General features: G+C 42.0%; 1 protein-coding gene and 1 non-coding gene across 2 annotated transcripts; one reads left to right on the forward strand and one right to left on the reverse strand.

Annotated features, from left to right (window-relative positions):
- The first annotated feature begins 1,821 nt into the window (after positions 1–1,821).
- On the forward strand, positions 1,822–15,934 carry RAB18 (RAB18, member RAS oncogene family). The gene is made up of 7 exons (XM_065731421.1): positions 1,822–1,962; positions 4,032–4,087; positions 9,970–10,031; positions 10,759–10,831; positions 12,407–12,525; positions 12,601–12,667; positions 14,084–15,934. Exons 1-7 carry the CDS (start codon positions 1,895–1,897, stop codon positions 14,257–14,259), a joined length of 621 nt encoding a protein of 206 aa, XP_065587493.1. The 5' UTR covers positions 1,822–1,894; the 3' UTR covers positions 14,260–15,934.
- A 3,434-nt stretch (positions 15,935–19,368) lies between these two features.
- TRNAN-GUU (transfer RNA asparagine (anticodon GUU)) lies at positions 19,369–19,442 on the reverse strand. The gene has a single exon. It is a non-coding gene; the product is annotated as a tRNA-Asn (tRNA).
- Between the last annotated feature and the right edge of the window lie 7,145 nt (positions 19,443–26,587).

Here is a 26,587-nt window from a genome sequence, read left to right on the forward strand (position 1 = left end):
TTACTGTATTCATCTTGGGAGTTTGTTTTCTGAGGCATAAGAGGCGGGACAGCAGAACCTGAAGGTAGAAAGTGGCATATGGCACTGAACGGTTTACTACATAAAAGAATGTCATTGTCTTGATCCAGTAACCCAGCTGAAGGCAATTGTGCAGCAAAAAAAAAAAAAAAAAAATCACTGTTCTGCTACAGAGCTTTGACCTTTGAAGCCATTGTGCTGACAAAAAGAGTCACACAATCTCACCGGCCTTGTGCAAAATGCTGACATGGGCTGATGTCTTTCGTAGAATCACCAAAGTTGGAAAAGACCTCCAAGATCATCCAGTCCAGCTGTTTACCTAGCAACAATATTTCCCAATGAACCATGTCCCTTAGAACAACATTTAAACATTTCTTGAACACCTCCAGGAATGGTGATTCGATCACCTCCCGGGACAGTACATTCCAGTGCCTGACCACTCTTTTGGAGATGAAATTTTTCCTAATGTTCAACTTGAATCTCCCATGGTGCAACTTGAGGCCTCTTTAGTCTTATCACTAGTTACATGGGAGAAGAGGCTGACCTCCTAGTCACTACAGGCTCCTTTCAGGCAGTTGTCGAGAGCAATAAGGTCACCCCTGAGCCTCCTCCAGACTGAACAATCCCAGCTCCCTCAGCCACTCCCCATCAGCCTTGTGCTCACAGCTTTGTTGCCCTTCTCTGGGGCAGTGTTGCCTTTCCCTGGCCACACTCCAGGGCCTCGATATCGTTCTTGCAGCGAGGGGCTCAAAAGTGAATACAGTACACCAAGGTGTGACTTATAAAAGAGCCTCAGGCCTTTTGTGTAGGCTAAAGCCAGTATTTGCAGATGAAAAGATGCTGTCTTGCTGGCCTTGGAGCTACAACAAGGACAATTTCCAATTCACATCAGACATACATTTGATTAATAGTAAAAGAGATTCACTCAATTACACATGTTCTGAGGGAGGGAATGAGCAGGGTAGCCAGACTGGGTATAAAGAGGCTTTCTCACTGTAATCAAGTTTAGAAAAAATGTTCAGGGCTTTTTTTTGGAAGGGCTCTGCTGGCTATGTTTTCCTGCAAGTTATTTGCAGCCTTGTCTTTCTAAAAGCTCCCTCAGGAACCACACAGCTTTCAGTCCCTAAGAGTGTTGAGAAACACACACTGCAAGCACATCCAGGGACTACTAGGGGTCAGACCTTTCTGCTCTTGCTTTCATTTCATACTGAAGGGCTTATATTTACCTGGAAATAAAATAGCATTGTCAGAGCATATGGACTTAAGTGATGGGAAATAAAAGGCTGAGCATAAGCACTGGCCAGCGGGTGCTGATGGCAGCATGCCCAGAGGTGACCTGCTGGGAAGAGGGAAATCTTGCCACAGATCCCCTGGCCTGCCAGCCTTGTGGGCGTAAGGGGCCGATGATCTCTATGTGTTGGTGGTGGGCCGACCACCCGCTCTCCAGCACCAGCGATACAGGCTGTCACCATGCAGCTTAAGCTTTACTCCTTCCTCTCCACAACCCCAATCTGGGCTCAGGCCTCCGTCCTCCCAAATGACGTGTCAGGCACCTGCAGGACCAACAGAAACAGAAGAGCAAAGGAGCAGCGTGCCCATCGCACACCCGCAAACAAGCAAACGCTCCCAGGCGTTGCCCGCCCGCTGTAAACACCGGCTCAGCTCCCTCTGCTCTGCGCATGCGCCAAACGAAGGGCGGGAGGTGTTTTCTTCCCTTTCCCCGCTCCTGGCACACCTGCGGCGCATGCGCGGGGCGGACGGAGAGGGGGCGAGCGCAAACGGGCGGCGGGGCGCGCAGGCGCAGGCGGTGCGGCCGCAGCCGGTGCAGGGAGCGTTCGTCGGTCGGGGCCGGGTAGGGCCGGACTGCGCCGACGGGATGGACGAGGACGTGCTGACTACGCTGAAGATTCTCATTATCGGCGAGAGCGGCGTTGGCAAGTCCAGGTGAGGGGTGCGGTCTCCGGCGGCCGCGGAGCAGCGGTCGGCCCGGCCCGGCCCGGCCTAGGCCCCCGCGGCGCCGCGTTGGACACTCCGCCCCCACCCCCGCCTCTGTGCGGCCTGGGCGCGGCCTGCCCGGCGTGGGGGGTGGGCAGCTGCTTTGGCCCCTGCGGGCCGGCCCCGCTCGGGCTGCCGGCCTCCTGCTCTGATGTTTCGCCCTGGGAGAGAGTGGCGGTGCCGCCTGACCCAGGCGGAGGCGCGGCCGAGCCCTGCGGGCCTTGACGCGGAGACTTGGGCCTCCCTGTGCCCTCTGAGCCTTTGTCGTCGCTGTAGTGTGCTTACTCATCTTCGTGCTGCTCTGGGGTCAATCCTTACGTGTACGCGTAGTCGCACACGCGTCCCAGCCCTGGCGGAGGGGACAGTGGCACATAACGCGTATAGCGGAGTCGATCTGCCGCTGACTCTTGTGTTGGCGATCTGCTGGTATGCTTCCCCAAGTCCTCTGGGGTTGGTGTTTATCATCACTTTGTAGCTTTTGTCTAAGCTGCCTTTTTTTTTTGTCTTATTTTTATTCCTTATTTATTTTTTAGTGCCATACACTTTAATAACAGAAGTGGTTCTTGAATGTAGGCCACTTTTTATGTTTATTATTATTATTTTAAATGCACATAAACTTAATCTTATACCATGGCCTGAAGTAACCTATAAGTTGCTAACTGAAAAAAAACAACCACCAACACCCTACTAATTATAAGTATGTCATCCACTCCTTGGAGTTAGCTGCTGAATCAACAACCCAGTGTAGAAGGCCTCTCGTGACAGGCATGACTTGAGATTATCTCAGCTAAAAGAAATGTATATGTGGATAGATGACATGCAGGTGTATAAACAGACATTCAGAAGTTTATTTCTTCAAAACAGAAGAAATAGCTGTCCCGTGACTGGAATGTGTTGGATGCTGAACTTGAGTTAGTCTGATACAACATATGGTTGGAGTCCTGACTTCTCGTCCAAATGCTGCTATACAGCTGGTCCCTGCAGTGATGCTGTGCTTTGTAGAAAATGCTTCCGTATGAAATGAAGGCAGAATGAGGGGTTGGCTGAGTTTAGCTCTCCTGACTTACAAACTGATGTTCTTATTCTAATAGCAGTATGAGGGGTCCATATTTTGCTTCACTGAAGTGGAGTTAGTTCTGTTGGCCACTAAAATAGCTGCTCTTAAATAGCGTCTCCCGAAAAGTAAACAAGGCCTTGTTTTGTTTCCCTAGCCTGAAAGTGAACAGAAGCTGTCACTCACAGCCAGCAGCTGTCTGCCACATGGTGATATTTACTCACCACAGATGAATGAGGTTACTGATTTAAGAAAAAAAGTATACTAAGAAACTTTGTCTTGCCAAAATATTTACATTTGGTACAAGTACTGTGGCTTATGGGTACTTCTAGGAAGGACCCTGCTACTATAATGCGGGAGTGAATTTTTCTTGTATCTGGTTTATTGGTAGCAAACATCTGTGGATGGGGAGCAATGCTGTATTTTGTCAATGGTGTCATGTACAGAAAGGATACAAAATGAACATGATTTGGAGCTATTTTTGCCATACAGTGCCTGTGTCTTTATTTCTAATGGGTGTAGTCCTTGTTCTGCTGCATGCCTAATTCCAGGAGTTATTTCTTAGATAAAAAGCTGATCTGTAAGCTTGGGAAGAAAATTCCAAAAATACTCTGTGAGGCACGGAGAAACTAAAAGAATCTCACTTTCATACTGAATTCTGGGCAGATAGCAATAGAAGCAGATCACCTGACAGGCAACCAGTCTGACAGCTTGAGTGGCACTTCCTTCAGAGACATACTCTGTAATGGATGTAAGGAAAAGGGCTGGTCTCTTCTGACAGCGTGGCTACCATATTATTTTGTTTCCTTCTTTGTTTTATATTGCAGGGTAATGATAGAAAAATGAATGTACTTTTCTTCAGCTATGTAATCTTGCTATTACTTTCAGATGTGTCATTTATAGGCTTCTGGCAAGCTGTGAATATGCTGCAATAACTAATTTTTTTTTTTTCCATTCCTGTCAGCCTTCTGCTGCGTTTCACAGATGATACGTTTGACCCAGAACTTGCAGCAACAATTGGTAAGTATGTGCTGATGCTACCTGAAAAAAATTTACACTAACTGCAGAATAGTAGTTTGTTTAGACTTGCCAAACCGGTATGAGGTTCAGTCATGTCTGTTACTCTGTGAGGAAAGAATGATGTGGACACAGTTTAGTGTGCACCAGTAATCAGTGTATTGGTCTGTAGTTGTCCCCTTTGTGATAAAATATATCCTTGGCTGGGAAAACAGGTGGTAAATGTCACCTGTGGTGATGGTGTAAGTCATGAGTATGGGTCGTGGGGAGCTCCAGTACTACAGTCTGCCAAAGTTCTCCAACATTTCAGGCTGAAATGGAAATGTAACCACTGGGTTTCCTGTGTGTCTCCTACTGAGTTATCTGCAAAGTAGCTATGAGGTTGTTTGGATAGTTGAGAACTTGTGAGTAATATGATATTTGGGTAGCCTGAGTGCTAAAATAACTCTAAGACTCTATTAGAGGATGTTAGGTTTTGCAACTTGAACAGTACTGGAGTGTGCTAGGCAGCTTTTCCCTAACAGGGAAGAAATTATCATGTATTGTTTCTTTTTTTTTCTAGTTAATAATCAGTTCCTTGGCAGCTAATACTATTGAAAAAATTGAAAAGAGCTGTGAAACTACAGTTGGGGAACAAAGGAGTGAGATCATGGCTGTGTTGGTATGATGCCTACCAGCAGTGAAGTTAATTGTGGAAAGTGATGTGGGAATGCAGGATATCCTATGTAGAGAGTTGCATCATGTTCTTAGGAGTTTAGTTCTGCTTCCTTTGATGGCCATCTGTGCCACATTAATAACAGAAGTAATGAAAAATAAAAGTAACTTTTCCTTACAATGCATTTTTTACTTCCTCTAAAGGAGGAGTTCTGTCTGAGGACTTTGATTAGGAACAGCCAAATTTAAGAAAAAAAAAAAGTGAATCTAGGTCAGCTTTGTCTGTTTGCTGAAGAAGTTCTCAATAATGTTAATAAGTTACAGGAGTACTTTTCCTGTGGAGTATTGAGAAACACAGTGATAAGAATTTAGAGCAAGAAGAGTCTTAATGAATAGTAGTACTTCACTGTATAGCTTCTGCTGTCTGTGTCTGCCACCAAGGAATCACTGCTTTAAGCATATTAAGGTTGGAGAGTGATCATACAGTAAACAGGCACATGTTGCTAAGTACTGCTAAAGCTTTCCTAGTAATGTTGTATAATTGCCTGAGTAGGTGTCAGAGGTGCAGTACTGCATGCTGACCCAATTAAAATCAGTGTGATGTTCTCCTAAGAAACCCTAGATTGTGGTTTTATTCTCAAGGCTATAAAACTTCAGAGAAGGCTGAAATCCACTTATGGATGGAGATATTTTCAGAGTAACCTAACTTCATATATACGCCTAACAGGGCAATGACAACATTTCAGAGTTGGTACTGAACTTGTAAATGGTAGCTTTCATGTGCCATCAAGCCTGAATACAGCACTTCATCACCAGAAGAACTATTTTAATTTGTCCCAGGAAGGACAAAACACTCATTTAAGCTGCTTCTGTTTTCTTTGACAAGTGTAGGCCATGAGGAAATAATTACTAGTTTGTGCATTGAGGTTGCACATTAATTTGCTTGTTTTAAATAAAAACAAAACCAGTAAAACTTAAAGTAGCGTTCACAAAATCACAGAATTGTAGGGGTTGGAAGGGACTTCGAGAGATTGAGTCCAACCCCCCTGCCAAAGCAGCTCCCTAGCCCAGGTTGCACAGGTAGGCATCCAGATGGGTCTTGAACTTCTGCAGAGAAGGAGACTCCACCACCTCTCTGTGCAGCTGTGCCAGCACTCCGTCACTGCACTGTGAAGAAGTTGCCACACACAGGAACTTCCTATGCATCAGTTTGTCTTGCTGCTTTAATCTTTGGTTGTGTGATGTACAAATCAGTATTATATTAACTCAGTTTGGACCTAAATTTATTGAAATAACACTTTGTAGTTTGTGACATTTGATTGCTGGGTAATGTGAAGCACAATTTGCCATAAGCAAATGAATTTGTATTACAGGGGAAGTTAGTCATGATGTAAGTTCATGTAAGTTATCAGTGTTAGACTGTGTAAAATGTCAGTCTTCATCTTGTTGGAGGACCACAGTGAGCTCTTCCAAGAGCTTTCTCTTCTCCAGGCTGAAAAGCCCAGTTCCTCCAGACTGTTTTTGCAGGGAAGGTGCTCCAGTCCTCTGAGCATCCTCATGGTCTTCCTCTGGACCATTTTCATGTCTCACTTGTGCTGGGCACCGCAGACCTGCTCCCAGTGCTGCCCATGGGGCCTCACAAGAGCAGACCAAAGTGGGGAAAAATCTAGAGTAGATGCTGAAAGATTCTGGTGTGATTCCTTCTCTTTGGGATTTGTCACACTGTACACAGCAGTTAAAGTTCTGTATGCATGTTGTGTGGAGCGCTTGTGGGATTGCAAATTGCTGAGGGGTAATTTTTCCCCTATTTAAATGAAAAGGGAACAGAATCTGGGTTGTACTTTTTTTTTCCTTTTAAGCTTCTGAGCTGTGGCATCTCCATTTATCTAACTAATGTGGCAACCTTTCAGCTCTTAGGAAGGGCTTTGTTTGTGGAGTGGGCTTTGTTTGGGGGTGAGTTCTTAGAGAACTGTTTACTGCTATGTAAGGATGAATTCCAGATGCAAAACACGGGTTTGTGAGATGGTGAGCTACCAAAATGTTTTATGAATCTGTACTTGGATATTTTCTTGGGCTGATCAAACAGTGTTTCTCTTTGAGTTTGGAGTTGGAATTCCTTTCTCTGGGGGACTACAGAACATCATGCTTTTCCACTACAAATAATGTAATCTTTCGATACCATCTGCTTACTGACTGCTGAATTGGTGGAGATATCTTTGGCTTTTACTTAGAATAAAAGGTGAAGAGAGAATAATGGGTTAAGGCTTGGCTGCAGCAAGGCTGATTCCTTTCCTGTTGTGACACAAAGAAATGCGATCTTTGTGTCTTGCACAAACCTACAGCTAGCTACTGGATGCAATATAAACTTCAAACCATTTATTTGCAGGGGTTTTATTATTTAGAATTTTCTAGTAATCCTGTGTTATTCTCAGGAGTATGAAGTGATTCGGATAAGTATTTTGGCTGCAGTAGTTTCTGCAGGATTAACCATCTCCTGTTCTTCCCACCAGATCATTGTCCTCCTCATATTCGAGGCAGACTTGTCAGAGGGCTTCATCTTGTGGATCAGACAATACCCCCACTATTTTCTGTAGTCATCACTGCTTTTGCCTGTCTCATCTTGCTTGCTCTTTGTAGGAGAGATTCTAGATAAATGTTAAGTGCAATCCATATTTCATAAGTGAAGTAATATATTGCGTACATCTCTCTCTCAGCTTTGTAGCCTTCCTTGCACTTGGAGTCCTGCAACCCCCTGAAGTCCAGCTTCTCAGTTACCTTTAACACGGATAACGTGCTCCAGCTGAATTTGCACTTGGTACAAATGCAGTATGGCACAGTGGCCTGAAAGGGACAGAACTATTTCTCACAGGCTGTAGGTCTGTAGTCTGTTGGGGTGCAGTGCTGGGTCCATTTGGCTTCGGAGGTATGTGAGTGCAGTGTAGGACTGTGCTGCCTTGGTTTTGTCTGCCTCCTAGAGCATGGTGGAAAGCACTGTCAGCTTTCGGTTGTCAGGGCTAGAAGTATCAACTCATCTTGCAAGCTTAGAACTGCCACTTGCCCCAGAAACATATCTACATTTCACTGAAGCATTTACAGAACATAAATGCACTGCTTGTTCCATTTAACAAACAATTTCCTAGAGGCCTAAAGTTTTCTTCTTGCTGTCTTATATAGTTTTTTTAATGATTTATTTTCCGTATCTTGCCTTTCTAGAATATTTGATGTTTCTTAATCATTTGGAAAGATATATTTTAGTGGGGTTTTTTTAGTGATCGGTCTGTTGTACATGGGATTTACTCACAGTTTTAGTTTCTTAATTTACTGAAATTGCTTGTGCAAATTTTAAAGGTTACTTCTTGACTTTAAGCTTATCAGCAAGGCTAACTTAAAAGTACTTGTGCACTTTCCATTAAATAAAAATTTCAGAAGAGGCACAGATATTTGGTCTGTTAGCTTAATGGGAGAACAATAACCTGGCTTTGGAATTCAGTTGATGTTCTGAGGAAAGAAAAAAGCCCTTCTTGAAAATGCTGTGATGTGCTTTGGATTTATGTGAAGTATCTGATAGACTCATAACACCTGCAGTTACAGATTTTGATGTCAGATTGGGTAAATGTGTACTGTGAGCAGTTGGATGTCGTAGCTGAGCAGAGGTGATTTTTCACAGTTCAGGGAAAGAAATGCAGCATTGCTATGGAGGAGGAGATTCTGTTAGTGTAAAAGTTGCTGCTGAATGGTGGAAAATTGTTGGGGCAGGGTGTTCTTTAGGACAAAGTTGTGGCAACCTGTTACAGCAGTCTGCTGTGAACCAAGTTCTACAAACTGGTGTCTAAAAGATGAGAAGTAAATGATGGCAGTTCTTCTCTGTGAGCATCACCATAGAATTGCGTGCTGTACTTGTGCATGGCATAAAGCTTCATATTACTGTTTAGTTGGGGATTAAGAGTCTTTGCTTCAGAAAAATGACATTATTTTACTTCAGGGCTACTTGCTGATGGGAGGCAAAATGAAACAATTGTATCTGACCTCTCCAGCTCACTTGTATTGCCATGGCCTTTAACTTTGTCCTCCTTTCCTTGTGTGTAACTTTCCTTGGATTCTTAGTTCCCATGTCTTTAAAATAAATAAATAAATCCTGATATTGAGGTTGATTATTCTTATTAACAGTACAGCTGTTACCATTAAGTCTGTCATACCCGTTAAGTCTGGAGAAGAGGAGGCTCAGAGGAGACCTTATTGCACTCTACCACTTCCTGAAGGGGGGTTGTGGTGAGGAGGGGGTGGGCCTCTTCTCCTTGATAAATAACGACAGGACGAGAGGGAATGGCCACAAGTTGCGCTGGGGAAGATTTAGATTAGACCTGAGGAAACATTTCTTTTCTGAAAGAGTGGTCAGGCACTGGAATGGCCTGCCTAGGGAGGTGGTTGAGGCACCATCCCTAGTGCTGTTCAAGAAGCGTTTAGATGAGGTGCTAAAGGATTTAATTTAGTAGTTGGGTAGAGATAGTGATAGGAGGATGGTTGGACTAGATGATCTTATAGGTCCTTTCCAACCTCATGAACTTATGAACATGATGTCTTGTCTGTTTCTCCATCATTGTGTGCATTACTAGTTAGTCCGTAATGCTGATGGAATCCTTGTAAGAGATTTACTGCATGTTCAAATAATTTGTAGCTTATTTGACATGCTTGTTAGACAAATTAGTGTCATCTAACATTATTTCTCACAGGACAGAGGATATATATTTGATCAGTCCCTGTGTATGCTAGCCTACTTCTGGCTGAGCATGCTGATAAAATTTGATGTGATTGTTAGAGATGATCTATTTGCTCTGTTTCCCTGCCTCACTACAGCTTCCTTGTTTATTTTGAATGGGTGTTGTTCAAGACCAGTGATGTCGTCAAGGAGACCATGTCTTTGAATAATGAAGTGGAATTTAACCCATTTGGGATAAAACTTAAATATCATGGAAAGTATGCTTTAATATTGGCAATGTATTTTTTCCCTCACTTTTGTGAAATACTTGAGTCAGTGGCCCAAAATTTCACTGGGCTTTTACAAAAGCCCTTTAATAAAACCTTGTGAGCTTTGAGAGCAAGGTGTGGAAGTAACCCATAGAACTTACTACTGCTATCCAAGTATGACTTTTTTTTGGTCTTTGTTTATTTGTTTGTTTTCCATTTCAAAAACATGTGGAGTATATTTGAATAACATTTTTTTTATTCTCCAGGTGTAGACTTCAAGGTGAAAACTATTTCAGTTGATGGAAACAAAGCTAAACTAGCTATATGGGTAAGTCTTGCCTTGTTCTTAATGAGTTGCTTTTTTAAGGAATGATGATGGTTTGTGTAAGATGTAACTTGTACTGGATCATTTTACATTAATTAGAAGGGTAATTTGGTGGGGTGGGGGTTTTAATACCTAAAGTTACATATGTTTTTGATATGTGAAGCTTGCAGCCTGTGTACTGCTGAGATAGATTAAGTTACAGTCTGAACTATGGCAAGGAATCGACACTCTTAATAACTGTGGGGATTTTCTGTCTTTCTTTGCCAAGCTGTTGACACCTCAAATATGTGGATGTGAAGTTGAATTTACTTTTGGGTTTGTTTCGGCTCTGTCCTGGGATGTGAAATTGCATTTACTCTGGGTCTTTGGACTAGAGGTGTGAGAAGTGAGGAACATACCTCTACCACAGGTTTTGATGCTTGTTGTAATCTTAACTGTTGCAGCTGTGTTTCTTTCTGGCTGGCTCTGCCCTACTAGCTGTGGAGCAAATGCTACAGCAGAAATAATCTAATTGTTATCTAATCCAGTTATTGATTGTAGTTAACAGTTGAAATGTGTTTCCTGGGGCAGGTATTAATTCAATTATTCAGATGTTGCATATGCTAAATGACTTTGAGTCTTAGATTGTGTATTCTTTAGATACAGGATACCTGAGAGCTAAAATAGATTCTGATCGAATTCTGAATAACAGAATAACAAATTCTGAATAACTTTCTGGATTGCTTTTTAGGATACTGCAGGTCAGGAGCGGTTCAGAACGTTAACACCCAGTTACTATAGAGGTGCACAGGGTGTTATTCTAGGTAAGTACAGTTTTGCATGCAGTTTTGAATACATTGATGGTTTTCTCATGCCTTGGAGTACCAACTCACCTATTCTATCTACACTATATAATTGATATTAGAAGTTATTATATCCGTGTGGAACAGCTCCTATACTAGGTGATGTTGAGTTTTATGTCTGACTGCTGTGTAGTCTGTGTCACAGGTCTGAGAAACATGGCTTGTGCACGAGTTTAAAAGCTGCTGCTTCTTAGAGCACTTTAAAGCTTTCTCTGACGGGATTGATTCTTGACTAAACCGTTTGATCAGTTATTGTCTCCAGTCCAGCTGCTTAGTTTGGAATAATCTGTCCTGAGATTTATGTTCCTGATACAGGAAGACACTGTCAAAGTATGTCTTGTTAAGTTCCTTAGTTGTTGCCACTGAACTTACTACTTAACATTGAAAGCTTTAAAAGTAAGCAAGCTCTGTTTGGTAGCTAGGAAGTTTTGTTGAGATTAGCCCTCTGCTTTTTAAAATAGTCCTCTATTTCTTTGGACAGCTTGCTAGAATAATAAGACTGTTCTTGCAAGCAAAGCTATTTGAGTGAAACCAACTGTTCGTACTTATCTACATATAGGATAGGAGAATGAAGGAGAAAAGATTTTCATAGCTTGAAGCAGTCATTATCAGGTAGTCGCTGGCTATTGGAATTTAGATCTAAGAAGCATATCTGTTAAGAGTGTCTTGTTACTTGTACCTCATATAAAATGCTAAGTAAAATGGAATGCTAATGTGCTGAGGATTTAGTTGTCATTTTTAGCTAAGAAAGTAAACTGATGAGTGACCGAAGAAATTGTGCCTGTTTGATCTGGATGAGGCTGAAGGGAGACCTCATTACTCCACAACTGCCTGAAGGGAGGTTGCAGCATGGAGAAGAATCTTTCTTGGTCTCTTCTCTGGTGCCTTTGTTTCCATGCATCCTATCACTGTCTCAAACAATAGCGGGGGGGGGGTGGGGGGGGGGGGCGGAGGGGTGGTTAGATTGGATATTAAGAAGAATTTCTTCCCAGAAAAGGTGATGAAGCATTGCAGTGGGCTGCCTGGAGAAGTGGTGGAGTCCCTAGCCTTAGAGGTATTTGAGATAAATGGGCGTGGCATTAGAGCATGCAGTTTAGTAATGAGACTTGGGAGATTGTGTTGATGGTTGGACATGATCTCGAGTGTCTTTTCCCAACCTACATGGTTCTATGATTGTCAGCATATCAGCAGTGTAGTATAAATAACACTCTTAGCAATCAGAAATGAGATGCTCAGTGCAGAAGGTCATGACATCCTCTAGGTGTATCTTTTGTGTAATGATAGTAGGTATCCTGTATCTATGGTTCACAAACATGGAATTCTTTAAAGAGTAATAGTCTCTATCCTAGAAACCAGTGTCTAAACATAACTGAATCTTCGAGTTGTTCTGCATTTGTATCATCAGTGATTGGAGCTGAATAAAGTGTAAACATAGGATTTCTTTGGTTTTCTAATTCCAAAGAGTTTTTGCTCCTAATCTAATGTAGGGTGTATTTCATGGAAAAATATTGTGAAATAATATTACTTATCTTTCAGTTTATGATGTTACAAGAAGAGATACTTTTGTCAAGCTGGATAACTGGTTAAATGAACTGGAAACGTACTGCACAAGGAATGACATAGTGAAAATGCTTGTTGGAAACAAGATTGACAAGGTAAGCTTGGCTCAACTGCATTAAATGTTCTGCCAGTGTATTTTGCTAATAATACATATTAATGCTGTCTTATAGGAAAACCGTGAAGTTGACAGAAACGAAGGTCTCAAATTTGCAAGAAAACATTCCATGCTGTTCATAGGTATGTTTCAAATACTTGCAGAGGTTTTACATGAGTTTTTATTATGTGATGAAAGTGCTACTTCTGTAGGACTGAATTTTTACATAAATTAGTGATGTTTCTCAATTGCAGTAGGGGCAAGGATGAGTTACACCCAGCTTCTATAAATCTGTCTCTAAATGTGTCTGAAGATCCAACTGTGACTGAGTATACTTAAGAAGTCAGTAAGAATTAAGGGTGGAATGTGTGATTGACTGTAGTTTGACAAAGACTGTTTTTGCTTTGAAGTTCTGCCTAATTTCTTACAGTTAATTTTTTTCCCCCTTAGTCCAGACCTACTTGCTGAGTTACTGACAGAAGCAAAGTGAAACAGGGAAAACTGGTACTAATAAACAAATTTCAGTATAGCAAAAGAGCTGGTTCTTGACAAACTTACAGAAGAACTTGAATGTAAAAAGAAATGGGAATATAGTTAACTTGTAAATGGTGGGTGGTATGGAATAGTGACTGCCCTCACCAGAGGGAAGATGTTGATCTCATATTGCTGTGAATGAGATGGGTTTAAAATTAAATTAAGAATGTGTAGTGAATTGATTCTTTATGCACAAATTTTTAATCCTTTCATGTAAGGATCAGCAATAATTATTTTATAGGATGACTCAAAGCTTGTTCACTAACTTGCTCTATGTTCCTGTGTGACATAGATGTGCTCCTCATCTACTGCTAATAACATGTCTTTGTCTAGCACTTTGCAGTGTTTTTGGCTTTAGAGTCAGTTGTAAAAATGGAAGCAGCTCAGAATTGAGGTGAAAGCTGTTAAGTGAATGGAATATAAAAGGAAGCATGAAACTTAATATACATGTGTTTGTGTGTGAGCTAAGTATCTGCATGACTGTACAGAAGAACAGGGCAAGCCTTAGAGGAGCTGAATAGTTACAGATGGCTTCCGTTTGCTCTCATAATACACCCTGTGAGCACTGATTTATGGTTTTGATGAAAGAAAGATTCTTGAATGAGGTTACCAAGAATTTTGCTCAATGCAGAAGTAATGAGACCCCTGGTAAGTTTTTATCAGTTGTTTTATCATGGAGGTTGACCCAGAAACCTATAGTATGGAGTCTTTTGCTTCTGAAGTTAGCAGTACTATGGTTTTGGCAGCAGACAAATTTTCCAGACTTTCTTTTTACTGTATTGCTTTCCCCAGCAAAAATAAATACGAACTATAGGTCTCCATATATTCTAGTGATGCTCAACCTAAAAGTTCCCTTAATAAAGCAGCAACTAGTGGAAACAAAGATCTGCTTACCTGCTAATCCTGGTGCTGCTACATGTTGTAGAAGTTGTAAAACTAGGTGGTAGGTTAAGACTTTTCTGAAAGAAATACTAAACAGGTTATGGGAAGCTATGCTTACATTTGACTTCTTGTTGCTTTTCCAGAGGCAAGTGCAAAAACATGTGATGGTGTACAGTGTGCCTTTGAAGAACTTGTTGAAAAAATCATTCAGACTCCTGGACTGTGGGAGAGTGAGAGCCAAAACAAAGGTGTAAAGTTATCAAACAGGGAAGAAGGACATGGTGGAGGCGCGTGTGGTGGATATTGCTCTATGTTATAAACTTTGGGAAGCTTATTCTTTGCATATTTAAACAGATAGTGACATCTTTCTGTAAATAAATCCATTAAATGCTATTTTTAGGGACCTTGCAGTTTGCACATACTTGTTTTGTATCATGGCAGTGAACACTTGTAGGAAAAATGTTCTGCAGCTTTCCCAGTTTGAGAATGTTATGGTAAGCATGCCCAATTTGCCATCTTCAGGTTTTTATAAAGTAGCGTAAATAATGTGCAAGGACAAATGCACTAAAAGTTTTGACTGTATACATCCATCATGTAAGTATTCTAAACAAGTCCATCTAACACATGCACATTACTACATTGTCTGCTTTCTGTCTCATTTTTGAATACTCTTGAGATTACAGAACTACGTAGTGTACACAGACCTTGAGAACAATGTAAGCTATAAATGTTACATTTCATCTCTTCTAGTAGATGCTTTTTTAATATCAAAAACAGCACGATTATACAGTTCTTAGGTAAATGCTGAATTTTTATTTCAGCAGAGCTGTAGAAAATACAAATTGGCACAGGCCATAGTTGATATCAGCACCTTCTAGAAGAGATGCCTTGAAAGCTTCCTTTGCAAAGCTGAGGGATGCCCTTCTTTCTTTTTAATCATCACTTCGGTTGATGGCTTAACTGGAGTTTTAATTTTGTGATATTTATATACTAAATTTATGGTACTCTTGCACTCTGTTTTTATGATGCAGTCTACCCTAGACCTGCTGTAAGAAGTCTTCATTTTTGGCGAGGAGTCTAAATGACATCTTTGTTCTTTCATTGTGAATCAGTTTACCACTCTTCAGTACAGATGCCTCATTTTCTTAAATGTTTATAACTATCTCAAACTGTAGCTCACTATGGCTATAAAGATATCTATAACGTCTGCTTTGTGTGGCTACCTGTTTGGAAATATTACTTCCTATCACAGACACTAAATGGGAAGCTCTGGGGTTACTGTATGGAAAATATTACAATGAGTATTCACTTGAATTAACTGTATCAAAGCCAATGGTTTGTTTCAGAAGACTTGTATAGACTAATAAATTTTTTTCCACAGTATTCAACTTTTCTAACCTCTTTCTATTGTAGAGTTGTATATTTTCTAGCACATGCAATTTAAAGGAGGTCATTTCCTATGGAGAAATTACTTCTGATTTGTGAAGGACAAGACAAGGATGCTGTGTCTTTTTTAATTTTTTTAACAATCACTATAGTGCAATCAGTAACTGAACTCTTGGGCAACTCCTTGTAAATATAGTGAATGACTGCCTTTTCTTACTGCAAGGTTTTGCGTACATGATCTGTATTTTGCAGCAGATCTTGGCTGCTTCTGTTAAAATAGACTTTTCTTCACACGGAAACTGCTTTCTATTCTGTTTTAAACTTATGTGAAGACAATATCAAAATTTGGACTTAACCACACTAGTTGTTTTTAACAAATATTGTATCTATAGTATTGTTGATGTAGTAGGATAATTTAAATATGTAAATGTACTTGATATTAAATACACGTACACATTATATTGAAATGTTAGATTTGTATTACTGTTTCATGATGGAGAATGTGGACTGGGCTTGTGTTACTATTAGTGTTGAGGTTGCTGGTTCATGTTTTGTGTAGGTTGGTAGCAGTTGAGACTTGTAGAAGCATTAAAGCTCTGAATAACTTATTTTGGTATGATTTCACTAATATTAGGCAAACGTACTGCAGGCAGAGGCCAGTAGTACTTCCATGCTTGTTTTTCCATCTGGTGTGGGTGCATCTTTATATCAGGAAGGGACTTAATTTTTAGTTTGTGTCAAAAAGATCCTTTTATTGCAGGACCGGGATTCATCTTTTATTCTGATACTGCCCCATCTGACAGCTTTGGTTCCCAAAGGGGGGAGGAACTGCAGGGTACTCTGAATAGTGGCATTGTTCTGCAGAAGAGTGAAGTCATTTGCTCCTTTCCCTGGAAAATCAGAGATGGGGAGAGAGTAGTACTCTGAAACAGCCTGCTTAATAAGACTCATATAGAGCTTCTTTTTGGTTTTTTTTTGAAGAGTTATGTAGTTGATGTGCAAGCATGTTTAGTTATGTTCCTGAGGAATGGCTTTTCCGGGAATTCTGCTTCTTCCCTCATTCCTCTGTCAAGAAGCTGTGCACTGGAGGAGGGATGGGTTCCTGTTTTTACAGTTATGTTAGAGCAAACTTAGTGTCATGTGTTCTTTCTCTATTTCTTTTGTTTCAAACTTGTTTTAAAATGTTGGGTTTGCCATCTTTCAGATTTTTCCATACTTTCATTGTTTTCTCTTTGCAGGTGAGAATTACACCAGTGCTTTTCCAAGTGCACTGTCGCTGTTTGGCTGTAATGCAAGCATGTTGAAAACTACTGCAGAATGTGTTACGATTCCAGTCTTACTGATTTAAGACTGGATTGCTTTTAGAAGCATGCAGAACAGATCATTCAGTCTACCTTAACGGGTAGCTGAGGGATAAAGGGGATGGTAATTACTGATTTTCATGAGACATGACAACTCCTCTGAAAGAGTGGTCATGTGCTGGAACAGAGGTGGTGAAGATGTTCTGGAAGGTGTTGAAGAAACATTTACACATTGTACTGTGGGGACATGGTTTAGTGGAAAATACTGACGATAGGTGGATGGTTGGAGTGGATGATCTTTGAGGTCTTTTCCAACCTTGTTGATTCTGTGAATGTCCTCTTCCACATTAGATACTTTTATAGGCAAGTACTGAACCACAGTGAGATAACTGGAAAATCTTATGTGATCCTGGAAGAGAATTAAGCCTTGTTTTCATTTTATTTACTTAGTTTTCAATATTGAAAGCATCAAGCAGTTAGGTACTGGTGGCTGGCAGAGTTTGTCTGTAACACCTGGAAGAATATAGAGGAGCAGATGAATTGTCTTGAATTTACACTTCAGAATACTACTGAGTGTTATCCAATACTTGAAGGGAGTGCCTAAGCAGGAGGGGGAACGATTGTTTACACAGGTTGATAGTGATAGGATAAGGGGGAATGGCTTTAAACTTCAGATTTAGGTTAGATACTGGGAGGAAGTTTTTCACGCAGGGGGTGGTGATGCACTGGAACAGGTTGCCCAGAGCGTTTGTGGATGCCCCATCCCTGTAGGCACTGAAGGCAGGGCTGGTTGTGGCTCTGAACAGCCTGCTCTAGTGGTCGGTGACCCTGCCCACAACAGGGAGGTTGAAACCAGGTGATATGAGGTCCTTTTCAACCCAGGCCATTCTATGATTGTATTCTATGATTATGGTTTTGTCTTGGGTTCCTTCTTTCACCTTTTCTATTTATATAAAAAGAAAGGGCAGATGGGGCAGGCTTTTGTGCAGGCCTCAAGATGCTATTTTATTGGCTTAGTATTTCTGCTAGAAGGGCTTTTATCCAAAGGACAGAGTCACTTTTCCCTGTTCTACTGCAGTAATGAGATCAGCAGCTGGCTGGAATTAAGACTTCACAAAATGAAAATGTCAGTTCAGTAAATCCCTGAACAGTGCCATCAACTGTCTCACTGACCTTGGCAGTGCTTCAGGAAGCAGTGGTGGTCTTGATGCCGTTATGTATGGCAGTGGCAACTGCTGTGTGCTTTATTTGCCTTGTCTGCCAGTTACCTGAAAGATGTGTAGTGAATTGCAACAGTTCTCTTCATGTTGGCCAATAGTTTTGTGTAGTTTAAAAATGAATGTTTTGAGGCTGAAGGTTTGCTTTTTTTTTTTTCCTTAAACACTTGCAGAACATGTCCAGGCTGTGTTTTGATCACCAAGTTACTGCTGTTTAGCTACTGGAGGGCTGATAAAATACTCAGGGCACTGCATCCAGCCCACCTGTGCTATCTTGTTCAAAATTCCTGTAATAATTTCCAGTGTCTTCTGCCTCCTGGATGAGAGTGTCAGGAAGCAGCATTAGGAGGGTGAGCAGGGCTTTCTTTTGTTGCCAGATACATCCTTGCATGGTTTATAGATGTAGTTGAGCCTTCAAGGGCAAAATATAAGGTGCTTTTCATGGTGATTTTCCAACAGTGTTAGATCTATTTTAGGGAATCAGAGAAGCACTCCATTTAATTCTCCTGAGTGTTAAAACTTGGGTTTTGTAAGGTTTCTACATACCTCCCTCATGAGTACCTGTGGCACCTTAATGAAAAACATAAGGGCTACGTGTAGGCAAAGAACTGTGAAGCCATGTTTCCAAACTGCTGCGTGCTTACCTTCTGTGGCTGTGTTAGTGCAAGAGTAAAAAGCTCTGACCCTGTGCTTGTGCCAGAGTAACATCTGGTCCTTTAAGTTACAGCAGTCCTGGTGATTAACTACTGAAGTCTTCTCATAACGCTGGTTTCTGTAGCATCTATGCATATAAATAATACAAAATTCCTAGTGAAGTTCCAGAACTCTTGGGCTCTAGATCTTATAAGCTCCAAGCTTGAGCTTTCTAGGGTTAGGAGCAAAGCTATAAAGGGAAGAAAGGTAGCAATAGTTCAAACTGTGAAGAGTGTGTTTTGTATACTGATAATGCCTGAGTTTGGTTTGAGAACAATTTCCTGGTGAAACAGGTAGTCAAGTTGGAGAACCTGACCCGTGTTCCACTGGGGACACCCAGAGCAGGGGAGCCAGGCCCGCGTCCAGGTAGCTTCTTGAGTCCTCCAGGGAGGAGACTGCAGCCTATCTGGGGCACCCTGTGCTGGTGCCCCATCACCTGCACTGCACAGAAGTACTTGGGTTGTGAGAGTGTCTTTCCTGTCACTGGGCACTGCTTAAAGGAGCTCTTCTGCTCAAGCCTCCCCTTCACGTGTTATATGCATACAACAAGCTCCCCGTGAGCCTTCTCAGTGCTGAGGGAGGAAGGATTGCATCTCCCTTATCCTTTGGCACCACTCCTAATGCACTCTGAGATGCCCCCTGGGCTTTGCCAGTACACAGTGGTGTTGCTGACAGTGTCCACCACCAGAACTTTCTTCACCCCAGTGTCTTTTTTTTTTTCCCCAGCACATACTGCTGCGTGGGGTTATTCCTCCCCATGGGCAGGGTTTTCTGCTTTTGCTTTTTTGACCTTTGTGAGGCTCCCGTTGGGCTTTAAAAGGGAGCAGCCTGCGTCCCTGGGTGGGCTCGAACCACCAACCTTTCGGTTAACAGCCGAACGCGCTAACCTATTGCGCCACAGAGACTTGCCTAGTTCTTTTTTGAAGATCAATATTCCTGATGGCATTTGCATAAGTGCTGAAAGTGGCGGCCGTGTGCGTGAGAATATTGATGGCACAGCCAGCACGTTCCTGCAGTGAGTCTGAGTTGTCTTCATGTCAGAATAGTGCAGGAGATGCAAAGTTATCTGCTTTGCACTGTGGGATGCAGTAGATGAGGTTCTTTTCATTTGAAGAAGTAGCTTATGCTCCTCAGGAGAAGAGGGATTGAGGCTGTGTTGTTGGGGCTATCTGCTCATATCTCAGAGGTGAGTGAGCAGCACTCTCTAAGCCAAAGCTGGGAAGAGGCCCAGCAGCACAGTGCTTGCTGTCTGTATGAACTTTAATGCAATTAAAACACATCTACTCTTTGGAGCATGGGCTGAGAGACACTCATGATTCATAGATACATTAGGTTGGAAAGGACCTACAAGATCACCTATTCCAACCATCCTCCTATCACCATCCCTACCCACTAAGCTACTAAACCAAATCCCTTAGCACCTCATCTAAACGCTTCTTGAACAGCGCTAGGGATGGTGCCTCAACCACCTCCCTAGGCAGGCCATTCCAGTGCCTGAACACTCTTTAAAAGAAAAAAATTTTCCTCAAATCTAATCTAAATCTTCCCTGGCGCAACTTATGGCCATTCCCTCTTGTCCTGTCATTATTTATCAGGGAGAAGAGGCCCACCCCCTCCTCACCACAACCCCCCTTCAGGAAGTGGTAGAGTGCAATAAGGTCTCCTCTGAGCCTCCTCTTCTCCAGACTAAACAATCCCAGCTCCCTTAGCCGCTCCTCATAAGACTTGTGCTCCAGACCCCTCACCAGTTTTGTTGCCCTTCTCTGAACACGCTCCAGGGCCTCAATGTCCTTCTTGTAGTGAGGGGCCCAAAACTGAACACAGTACTCGAGGTGCAGCGTGGTGGTGACCCCAGGTGTCTCACTGTGCCTGGGGACTGGAGGTTGGAAATGTTGGCTGGGCCTAAAAGGTAAGGTAAAGGTTTCATGGTCAAAATTAGGTTTTTATTTTTTGATAGCTGCTACCTCAAAGAAATCATAGATTAAAATCTAGTTTCTTGTTGGCTTAAGTATGTTTCTCCAGCCAGGAAAGGACAGAGCCTTTCACTTGCACTTCTGAGTACTCCTGACAGTGGTTGTTGGTGAAATGCTCCTGTAGTTTAACTGCATGAGCATAGGAAGATGTGTGGGTAATTATTTTAGAGTGAATTTGAGTAATCTGCTTAGGAAACACTAGGTAAGAGAAATGGTGTGGGGGCAGGCTGCAGATTCTGCTTTCATCCTGAGCTGGAATTGGAGGGCAGCTGAGTCCCATGGGCCTGGGAGCTCAAATGTGGCAGAGTCAATGCAGTCAGGGGGAGAAAAAAAACACCTGGAGAGCTGAACTCAGTATAAGACCTTCTGTGTTTTTAGGTAAGTGTTAATAATGGTCTTTTCAATGGTTTCCATGATAATCTCTTGGAGCACTAACAGCATTCAAGCTTTGGCAATAATGTTTGAATGAAGAAATTATGGGTTTTCAAGACTCTGCAGGCATTACTCATACAGTCTTTTCTGTAGCTTAGAGTTTAAGACAAAGCTTGGAGGAGAGAGAAGGCATTAAATTAATAGGTTGAGCTGGAAGAGCCAAGTGTTCAGGCAGGGAGGTCCTTTCTCAGGTCTGTGGAAAGGCTGCAGTAATGCTGTTGGTGCAGTATATTGCTGTTTCAGGGCATGAACAAATGTGTGATGAAATATGATGGGAAAACCAACAAGTTTCTGTTGACAAAGCCAGAGGGTGAGTTCAAGCATAGGAATATGCTGCTCACCTCTCTTCATCCTTTAAACAGAAAGAAAAAGCCATCTTTTCAAGCTCAAATTTCCCTCCTTTCATTATCTAGTCTGGAACTGTAAGAAAGAAAAGGACAGATTCTCAAGGAGTGTCTGTTGTGATAGGACAGGAGGAAATAGTTTCAAACTAAAAGAGGGCAGATTTAGACTGGATGTAAGGAAGACACTTTTTACTGTAAGGGTAGCGAGGCAGTGGCACAGGTTGCCCTGAGGGGTGGTGGGTGCCATGTCCCTGGAGATGCTCAAGGTCAGACTGTATGGGGCTCTGAGCACCTGATCTAGTGTGGGTGTCTGTGTTTGTTGCAGGGGGGTTGGACTCTTTCTAACTCAAATAGTTTTATTTATTCATTTACCCCCACAGATGACCTCTTCCACTTTTTCTGGAACCTTACCAGGGTTGGCTATATCTGCTTTGTTGTAACACCTTCTGCTGGGGTTGCTGCTCCCAGCAGCATTTGCAGGTGATGCTTCTATGCTGAATGGAGCCAGGCTGAAGGCTCTCTTATCCATGGCATGTAAAAATAAAAAAGAAGCAATTAAATTTCTTGGTGGTCTGGAAAGCTGCTCATTGCAAAGTAATGCCTTTTTAATGTTTTCTGCTTTTTAGGGCAAATACAATGCAGAGCTAGGAATGTAAGCTCACTCTGAGCCTTTGTTCTTTTTCTTGCATGGTTCTATGTGGAAATGAATCATAGAATCATATCTAGAAGTTTAAATCTAGTGATAGACTTAATTTTCGGTGTGATGAGGAAAGCAGCTGAACTGCTTTGTATCTCTGTAGCCCTGTTTTGGATACAGGGATACATCTTAAGGTTTTTCTTTGTTAAAATCTGAAGGTTTTGTTCAAGCACGTTGTGGTACCCTGAATAATCCTGAAGCAGAGTTTTGTCCCCTGGAAGCCCACAGTGCTGCTAGGGGCTCCCAAGCTGAGGCAGATCACTGTGGCTCACCAATGCCTGCAGTGCTGTGCTTCAGGCATTGGGTGGGTGCACTGGGGAAGATGGAAATACAGGGAAAACAAGTGAAGAGCCCCTGATTTCTTGGGCAGGTGTTGTGTTTTTTTTTTTCTATGCAAGTAAACTATACAACCAAGAATCATAAAACATCAGTTGTTTATGTTCATGTTTTATTTTTCTACCCTTACGCTTTGTCCTGAGCGGTTGCTCGATGACTCCACAGCTGCCGCAGCCTTTGGCAGCCTGTCCTACATGTGCAGCATGGGCCAAGTCTTCTGCATCCGACCCTGCAAAGATCCCCAGACACTTGTATGGCGTGACCAATATGGGGAAGCGAGGGAGCAAATTGGGAAGAGGAACAAATGAAGAAAAGTAGCCCTGTGAGGTTAAAGATCCCATCTATTTTTCTGCTTCTTCCAACCCTAATTGCTTGCAAGACAAATTGTCAGCAAAGTGCATTTGTAGGACTGTGTCATTGCTCAAGGGTGTGTGTGCATCAGGTGAAAAATGACAGCAAATCATGTGTAAAATGCATTTAAGCTGTGAATTTGTGTGTTCTCATTTTCTATGAGCTCTGCCTCCCACATGGACTTTCCTGTAGGCTTTGTCATAGTTAGAGGAGTTTGCTACCAAGCAAAACTCTTTCCTCAAAAGAGCTTTTATCTTTAAAATGACCTATTGAAAAATTTGCCTTTTGCTTGTGTGCAGCTGACTTTTATGAACTCCTGTCAAATCTCCTAATCCTGTTTTGGTCTTTTGGTGCTTTTTACTTTTATCCCAAAGCTCAGCCCTCCAAATTTGCCAAAGAAAACACTGTGCACCATAGAAAAACCAGTTTAAATGGAACTGCTTGGAGGAGCCTGTTAGAGAAGTTTAAAAAGACAAAAGTCAATGTGTTTTTCATATCTTTACATTTATATATATGAAATCTTTCCTTTATGCTCTGATTAGGGACTAAGTGGGCCCTTGAAACCACAATCTCTTTCCTTACTGAAATTTTATATTCTCAGTTAATATGGGGCAGTGAAAGTGCTGGAATTTTTATTTAATATGAATTTTTATTTAATGTGACCAATGTGAACATTGTAATAAGATATTTGTAGGTGTAACTAAGAGGTGCTGCAAAACTAGACTTTGCAAACTGATGAAAGAGGAAGAAGATGCTGTGATAAATGGATGGTCTTTAGCTCTGCATCAATGTAGTGTGGAGTTCTCCAGATCATTTGCTCTCTGTAGCACTTTGAGATAAGTAGAGTTGCTAAGTCACAGCAAGACGTGTTCATTTCTGCAGAAGCATTTAGGTGGTTAGGTGGCAAACTCACTTTTGAGTATTTGGCTACAAACTTGTATGTGAAATCTGCCAAGGACAAAGAAACCTTTAGCTTGAACTGATGGGCCTCAGGTCACATCTGGTGCGAACATGAAGTCAAGTGGTTCTTTTCCTCCAGTGTGGTATTGGTGGCTTCTTAAAAACTTGGTGATGCTGTATATAAACTTCATATAGTGACACTTGGAGTAGAGGGAAAAAAGGATTATGGCTTGATCCAGGAGCCATTCGTTTGTGTACCCAAGGGTGGCTGTGTACAGTACTTATTTCAGTGTGGCTTTTTGTAAGCGGGGACACCCATTATTCCTCCTCTGGATTAGAACAGACCTCAGATGTTTGTTCTTAGAATGATGTAGAGATGATGTGCTGGATGAATATGCTCTTGCAGTAGATGTAGCATTTACTAATGTTGTGTAGTGTGGGATTTTTCTTTAGACTACCTGATGATGATGAAGGGTCAAACTCCTTGAAAACCTGCATCATTTCTATTACTGCTTACATTGCACTTTCCCTAAAGAAGGAAAATATTTTCCTGATGAGACCTATGCCCAATAAACAGTGTTTAAAAATGTTTAATTTTCCAGCTATTCTACTTTCTGGCCAACCTCAGTTAGTTTAAGGCTTGGGCTTTTGACTAGGCTCATGCACCACTTGTCCCTACCCAACCCATTTGGTACAGTTCCATGCAGTTCTGAAGGATTGCTTCTAGCAATCCTCTTTGTTCCAGCTGTAGTTCTGCTCTCCAGTTCCTGCCTCTTAGCAGCACAGTAATTAAAATATGCTTTTATTCTTTATTAATGGAGTTCTGTATCAGTTTTCTGCTGCACTGTTTGGGGCTTACTCGTGTATAGCTTGCCTGTGGTCCAGGTTTTCCTACTTGCCTTTTTGAATACCAATGTAACACTGCAACTACTCTACTTTGTCAAAAAAAAAAAATGCATTTGTGTGAGTGCAGCAATGTTATGTTATGACACAGTAGTGAACATTTAAATGCAAACCAATGCCTTAGCCTTCCTGCCCGCTCTTCTCTCACGGGCACTCGTTGTCTGAGATCTTGCTTTTCTATCTTGCTGCGACACAGAAGCTTCCATTCGAGATTGTACACAAGTTATCCCAGCAAAGCTCCCTGCAGTCATGCATGTGCAGCTCTTTGTGCCATACAGATGGAGAAATTACAGCCTGGTGTATGTGCTGGCTTCAGGCTTAGCTGGAATACTCTTGCTTATCCTAATAAGCATGTTAAATATTACTTTTAGTTAAACTGGTTCCAGTTGGCTGTGCAGAGAAGGCTGGAGATGGAGCACAGAGAATGGCTTGCTAATGACAGAGTAGAAGTGATGACTTTATCCTGCAAAGGCTGATGGACCCCAATTGGCTTTTGTTGGGTGGCACAGTGAGGCGATGTGGCCATCACTGCCTGGCTGCATGCTGCCCTGTCACAGGGCACTGCTCCCTCTGACTTCCTTGGTGCTCTGAGAAATACGGGAGATTCAGAGCCAAAGTGACTTCCACAAAGCAGAATTCACCACAGTAGGCAGGTGAAGAGGATTTTTTTCCTTTTCTTTTTCTTCTCAATTTAATAAGTCTTTATTAATTACAGGTTAAGCCAAATGACATGAGAAAAGCAGCAAAGTGGGGATAGCTTTTAGGCCAAATGCTTTTCAAAGCCTCTTCCATAAGATGGCAGCAGCTTATTTTTTTGTGAACTACTCTGCAAGGCAGAGTGAAAGGGCAGCTGCAGGAACCTGTTCCGTCCTCGTGGGCTTTGTATCTGTTCACTTGGTCTGTGCCTTATGTGACTGTCCTGACTGCTAGTCAGGAACCTTGCTGCACGTGGTTAAACATTTCCTGTTGATTAGTGCAGCAGCGGTTTTACATGTAGAGTTATGTATGTGTGTGTGTATATACGTAAGATATATGATAAATGTATAAAGATAAATACAAGCAGGTACTATAAAGCAAGCTGCAGGAGCCACATGTAGCTGATGGCACTTCAGCAATCACAGCAGTCCAGTGTGCAGAATGCAGGGGAAAGTGATACTGTTGTTTGTCCGTTGTTTTAGGTTTTCTTTTTGAGTATGGCTGTTTTAAGAACTGCCCAAAGTGACCTGAGGTCTGCGAGCAGGAGAGGTAGAAGAACAGTGGGGTTTTTTTCCTTCCAAAACAGATCTGTTTAATGCTGCAGTGAAACTGAACATGCTCTGTTCTGAAGGAAGGGATTGTGGAGAGGGCTATTATTTGTCTCACAGAAAGTGGCTGAAAGAAAATATCTTGGAGATGAGCTATTTTCTGAAATCCTTTGACATGAAGAATTTCACGTCTCAGGTATTCCATTGCCCTTTGAGTGTGTTCCATGTTCTTGGTAATGTTCACTGTTGTGTGGTGGATGCATGTTGTCTTCTACTCTTCTGATACATTTTTTAATTCTGCAGATGCATACCTAATACTTAATCAGAGCAGTTTATGACTATTTGCTTTAACAGTAGGTTCTATTTTAGAGTGAATTATGGATTGTTTTCTTAGTGGTTTTTCTTGTTTTGAATGACTGGGTAATGTGGGAGGAGCTAAAAGAAACCTCCTTTTGGCTTTTCCCATTTACTGCTTCCTGTTAGTCACTGCTTGTGTTCCCTGTGGCCCTCTAGCTTCCATCCATCACCGGCATTGTGGAATCAGTTGTGAGCTTTAAGAGTGGGAGGAGAAAAACTCAGTGGTGTTTGTCTTCCGTTCACGACTGAATAAAACCACTGGACTTTGTGGTTCTGATTTCTGTGTTGACAGAGCAGTGTGGACGAGTCCATCATGAGCCCTTCCTACCTCGCTCCTCTGTCCTCTCCCTTGCTTCTGTCACTCTGACTGCATCCTGTCTGGAAGTGAATGGCTCAATCACAGCAAGTATGCACGGTCCCACAGGTGTGCTGGGAACGAGAGGTACCCCAGTTCCCAATGGGGGGGTTCTGATGGTCTAATCCCATCTCGGAGTTCAGGGGCTTAAAGGCTGA

This window comes from Cyrtonyx montezumae, unplaced genomic scaffold (genome assembly GCF_038088225.1).
Source record: "Cyrtonyx montezumae isolate F1298 unplaced genomic scaffold, pur_monq_1.0 scaffold_14, whole genome shotgun sequence".
Classification (NCBI taxonomy): domain Eukaryota; kingdom Metazoa; phylum Chordata; class Aves; order Galliformes; family Odontophoridae; genus Cyrtonyx; species Cyrtonyx montezumae.

Bases quoted from the DNA above. Each gene is read 5' to 3' on its own strand.
- RAB18 (XM_065731421.1), top strand. From the start codon at position 1,895: ATGGACGAGGACGTGCTGACTACGCTGAAGATTCTCATTATCGGCGAG. The intron at 1,963-4,031 runs GTGAGGGGTGCG...CATTCCTGTCAG, and splicing joins AGCGGCGTTGGCAAGTCCAG to CCTTCTGCTGCGTTTCACAG. The intron at 4,088-9,969 runs GTAAGTATGTGC...TTTATTCTCCAG, and splicing joins AGAACTTGCAGCAACAATTG to GTGTAGACTTCAAGGTGAAA.